Here is a 5276-nt window from a genome sequence, read left to right as displayed (position 1 = left end):
CCAAAAAAATAAGTACACCATTTTTTATAACAATAAAATAAAAAAACATTAAAGTTAATTTAATTGATAAGAAGTTAACCCATAACCCACAAGGTTGTTGATCAAATTACGTTACTAATATGAAGACCTTATCATGGGCAATTTGTAAGTATCAATATAAGTGTTTTTAGAATTTAGTGATATGCTTTGATTTTAAAGTCAAAAAAATAGACCAAACATGTTAAGCCTACTTATTTAATCCCTAAATTAGGTAGAATCAGACTTCTCATTTAGAGTCTAAAAAAGGTATTCAAAATTAAAAGGATTGGTCCTACTGGGCTTGAAAATAAAAAGACCCACCCTGTTAAGGCATGTTATTATTGTTCTTAAATTTCAAATAAAAACACAAATTAATTAAATCATGTTACCAATAAAGGATGATTAAGGAAGATATGAAAAACTTAATATGTTTACTACCAAGAAAGTATCACAAGGAGAATGATCAAATTGTATTAATGTTGGAGCGGTGGTGGTGATAATGATGATCTTAGATCTTAATGATGATGTTGCTGCAAATATTTAATTTTTAATGTGTTATTTGTATTATTAATAGTTGTTATTGATTTGTTATGGTTGTGGATTGATTTTGTTTTGTTTTTAAATTTTTTATTTTTTCTAGATTTTATCTTATGTAAAATAGTTTTTTCAACTTATAAATATTTAAAATTAAAAAAAATTAGGGTCACAAGCCATTAAGGCTTTGGAAAAACTAACCCTAAAATATATTCAAACTTTTCAAATTCAGTCCTTTTAAACGCTGGCCTTAAAAGAGATTAGGAAGGAGGGTATTAGAGGATTAGGATGGAGACCCATAGTAGAACTGTAGAAGCCCCAAACAATAGCGATCATTTTTTTTTTTGGCCAAAAAACAATAATGAACTTATAGAAAATTAATTATTTTGGTCAAAAAAAATTAATTATTAATTAATAAAATTAATGATTATAATCTCTAGTCTCCAGCGACGTACAGTCTCGTCGGGTACAAGGAGCAGATCCATTTGTCTTCTTCGACGAACAAGCACCCCACACTTGGTCGAGCTCGCCGTTGGAGGCCATCCACAGTTGTCAGCCCTGCGTGGTTGTTTTCCGGGAAGTATTGAAGAAGATTCGAACCCTAGGGCTTTATCTTATACCAAAATCCGGTGAGATTTATTCTATATTTGAATTTGTCCCCCGCGTCATCTGTTCCCTGCGTCGTGGTCAACCCTCTGTTGGACGCCGTCGAACCGTTTCTTGATTTGTTATAAAATTTTTATTTTATTTTTCTTCGAATCCGGTTGTGTAATCGTTTGAATATTGACGCTTACAGTTTTTTAATTAACTTTGATTTCTAGTTTTTGCGTGATGGAGTGTAGTTGGCCGTTATACTTCTGCCCTCTCCATTTTTTAATACTAGCGACTTATATAGTCTTTGGATTGTGTTGTTATTCAATGTTGGATTTGTTGTGTGTTGGCATTCTGTTTGTTAATCATCTCTTTATATTATCATCAATTGAGAGATTTCTCAAGGTATTTGTAATGCACGATCTGTTAAATGAATTGGCTCAATTTGTGTCTGGCAATTTAGAAGCTTGACTTTTAATCATTTCGTGCTGCTGGGAATTTAGGAGCTATTGACAGAAACAATCAATTGCCCACCTTACTGTAAGCAACACTTTTCATGATCATAAATTGCAAGATGAAATTGGAAGATCATAAACTGCAAAGAGTGTTATCCTTGTCACTCTTCAGTGGCTTGGAGGAATTTCCTGAATCAATTGGTTTACTAAGCCATCTTCGTTAAAAAGTATCTAGAACAAAAATTAAAAGGGTATGATATTAACTATGCATATCTCAAGGATTTCATGGGGACAGGTTCCCCCACTGTAATACAGGTCTGCCTATGTAGTTATGTGCAGAATTAATAGAAGAATTTTCTCATCAACATCAGATAAACTTCATCACATCAAAATTTAAATTCATGTTTGTGCCAAGAGAAAGGAAGGAAGAAGTGTAACTGATGTTGAATGTTCTCTCTTCCCAACCTACAACTTTGATTCACTTTTTCAATGTCAAGCTTAGAAATCAAGTTTGATTTATTTAGGTTCGCAGCCATTTGATATAGGTGACATCTCTATAGTATAGAAATTTTAATTTGACTACCATTTATTTGCTCAATCAAGTATAATCAAGTAGAATGTATATACCCTCGATGCCAATATTTTTCTTGTTGGCATCTCTCCCTAGTCCCTAGTTTGAAGCCCATGTCTTTGTAGTCCATTCCATCAAATTTAGTTGATGTTTGGTCTGCCTCTCTTCAGAAGCCTCAATTCTGTTTCTCTTTTCAGATACAATTTTTCAAATCAGACAAGTAAGATATCATGGGTGCACATATTGACTCAAGTTCATCAGAGAAGAAATCAGGCAATGGAATGAATGACCTACCAACCTTCAATGCTGAGAATTTGCAACACAACATGAAAACTATCTATTACAGGTTTGTTTTGACTTTTTACGGTAAACAAGTTCAACTATTTATCTAAAACATGCATATGACTAGAAGCGTCATGTTTGGGGTGGTGTTCCAAGTTTAAATTACATTGTATGACTTTATTTGCAAGAAACACTTACCAGAGTGCATGAGATGTATATATTCGGATTAGTCATAGAGCAACGGGAGAGGGAAACATGATTCTTAGATGATATGAGTAATACTAAATCAAGATGCCTTCTGTGGTGGTTTCTTTTGCAGCCGAACATTTATGTCTATAATTGGCGGAGTTGTTGCTGGAATTTTGGGGTTTACTGGATTGAAAGGATTTGTCTTTTACTTCCTTATCATGGCATTTACTTCCATTGGACTCATAGCAAAAGCTAAATTTTCAATCCACTCATACTTTGACTCCTGGAACCGGGTGTTACTTGATGGCTTTTTTGGTGGTCTAATGGTACAATTTCTTATCATCTCTTTCTATCTCAGCATGATTTTTTGTATGAGATTTTTATTTCTAGGATGAAGAAGTATGCCCATGTAGATTGTTAAAGAAGTAGCCAAAGAGAGGATATAATCCTCCAAATAAATAAAACAGAAAAACACAAACCACTTCAATCTTTATGATGAAATTTTAGCAAGGAATGCTTGTCTGATCTTCAGAACTACCATCTTTGTATTTTTGTTAAATAGCTGGCTTGACACTTCACCATCACCTTATGATGATTGTGATTTATCTTTTTTCTGTGGGTATGAGTGATCTTCCATTAACCCCCTCCCCAACCCTCCTTTGACGTGCATTGTTTGCATTTTTTAACATTTTTCCCTTTGAACTTTCTGCAGTCCTTCGTGCTGTTCTGGACGTATCCTTCTCATCTATAGTACGTGGTAAAGTATGGCTCCATATTTAAATAACTAGAACTTATTTTGTATTATGGTTTATAAGAGTAAACTATACACAACTCATCACATCTATAGCTTGATTACAACTTGTTAAGAAACTTTCAAATATGACACATTACATTACCCTCTAAACTATCTATAGTACGTGCATGTGAAAACATTGATGCGTCAGAGTCATGTGATTGTAACATGAAACGTGTAAGTTATCATGTGACAATCACTTGGTTTGTTTGTTTGTTTGTTTTTTTTTGCATGACATGTAATGTTTTCACGTTTTGTGGCAGTTATGTTTGAGTTCATGTATCAGAGTTGTTATAGACTATAGTTTAAGGAGGGTATATGGATTTTCCCCAAATTTTAAATGCCCTGGGGCTGCCAGTACCCATTGCCAGTGTCGTCAATAGGTATGATTACCTAGTGCATGCACTGTAGCGTTTGAAAACATAAACAAAATTTATATAAACATATTTGATGAAAATATGGTGAAGACTTGGTAGTATGGGATACCAAGTCCCACATTGAGTAGTATGAGATGTTAAATGGGGTATATAAGTGGGTTGGTTCTTCTACTCCAACAGCTAGCGTTTGGATTTCCGATCCCACTCAGGTACCTATCAATTGGTATTGGAACCTCGTTGTCGGTGGTTTCGAAAAGGGCTACCCATAGAGGGTTCTAACTAGAAGGAGATCGAGTTAAATGTTGTGGAGTGCAACCATTGGGTTCCTTGGGGGGCCAATTAATGGAGACTTGGTAGTATGAAATACCAAGTCCCATATTAAGTAGTATGGGATGTTCAATGGGGTATATCAGTGGGTTGGTTCTCTCACTCTAATAGCTAGCTTTTAGGATAAGGTTTCCCATCCCACTTAGATACCCATCAAAATATGACAAAAGAGGGAAGAAAATAGTCATGACTAAAACTTTCCAAGAAAATAATATATCATCACTTAGCCAAAATAGACAGTACCCATGCAGGAAGCTCCATTCTCTGTATTCTTGTGATAGAAAAATTTCTCACATTACTAAAGCAGATGCTATTCTCACAACATTTAAAAAGGAGTCGTTCCATGGTGTCTCATTAAATTGTTATGTCATGGTCATTGACAAGACTGCCCATTCAACTTACGTTTGTATGGGTTGTGTGGGTATTAGTGACATTTGCCATAATAAAACACAATTCAACCAAAATTTCTAAGCTTCCCTTGCTCTAATGACCATATTGTTGCTATTATTTATGTTCTTCCTTAACATAACGAAGATTTGCATATGACATTGTTCATATATTTTGATGGAGAGCCAAGTGGAAGGTCTCACGAGAAGGTATTTCGGTGGCCACTGCTTGTCACGATGCTTTTGCACCATTGCTTTTCTAGTCAGTTTTCATGATGTTGGCTTTTTCAAACGTTGTAATTTCTGTAGTTTATTTATATTATTATCACATAATGGAATCATAAGTAGATAGAATGGATAATTAGATCTTTGAATTGACATTTCTTCAGTGACACAGTTTTACTGAGATGATTTTTCTCAACGTTGTTGTGCCACGTAATACCTTGTGTGGGTAGACAGATAATATGTTCATCAGTGTTGATTTTTTCCCCCAAGTTCATTAGTGTTGATTATTCCTAAGATCATATCAAGCAAGAGTACTTTCAAATAATAGTTTTCTCTCTCTTTATTGGGAGAATTTTAGTAAAAGGCCACAATAGCTAAATAATTTAACATCAGGACCAATGGATTCTAGAATTCCACTGTAGGATCAAGGGATTAAATTAAAAATGTCTTAATAGAAAATGATTAAAATACCCTCCAATGTCTATTGAGGTAGGGAGCATGGTTTTGTACTAATCAAACTGTTGAATA

At 34.3% G+C, this 5276-nt stretch overlaps 1 protein-coding gene across 1 annotated transcript; it reads left to right on the top strand.

Annotated features, from left to right (window-relative positions):
- The first annotated feature begins 995 nt into the window (after positions 1 to 995).
- LOC129319525 (uncharacterized) lies at positions 996 to 5017 on the top strand. The gene is made up of 5 exons (XM_054964637.1): positions 996 to 1181; positions 2367 to 2515; positions 2771 to 2966; positions 3353 to 3372; positions 4672 to 5017. The coding sequence occupies exons 2-5, from the start codon at positions 2400 to 2402 to the stop codon at positions 4700 to 4702; spliced, it is 363 nt and encodes a 120-aa protein (XP_054820612.1). The 5' UTR covers positions 996 to 1181; positions 2367 to 2399; the 3' UTR covers positions 4703 to 5017.
- The last annotated feature ends 259 nt before the right edge of the window (positions 5018 to 5276 follow it).

This window comes from Prosopis cineraria, unplaced genomic scaffold, assembly GCF_029017545.1.
Source record: "Prosopis cineraria cultivar Desert tree isolate PC_DT_omini unplaced genomic scaffold, ASM2901754v1 PC9, whole genome shotgun sequence".
NCBI lineage: Eukaryota > Viridiplantae > Streptophyta > Magnoliopsida > Fabales > Fabaceae > Prosopis > Prosopis cineraria.
The sequence above is the reverse complement of the archived record's forward strand: the minus strand, read 5'-3'. Positions and strand labels throughout refer to the sequence as shown.

What these genes read in the sequence shown, in the direction of transcription:
- LOC129319525 (XM_054964637.1), top strand. Translation starts at nt 2,400, where the DNA reads ATGGGTGCACATATTGACTCAAGTTCATCAGAGAAGAAATCAGGCAAT. An exon ending in GCTTTTTTGGTGGTCTAATG is followed by an intron (nt 2,967 to 3,352) that starts GTACAATTTCTT and finishes AACTTTCTGCAG; the next exon opens with TCCTTCGTGCTGTTCTGGAC. An exon ending in TCCTTCGTGCTGTTCTGGAC is followed by an intron (nt 3,373 to 4,671) that starts GTATCCTTCTCA and finishes AACATAACGAAG; the next exon opens with ATTTGCATATGACATTGTTC.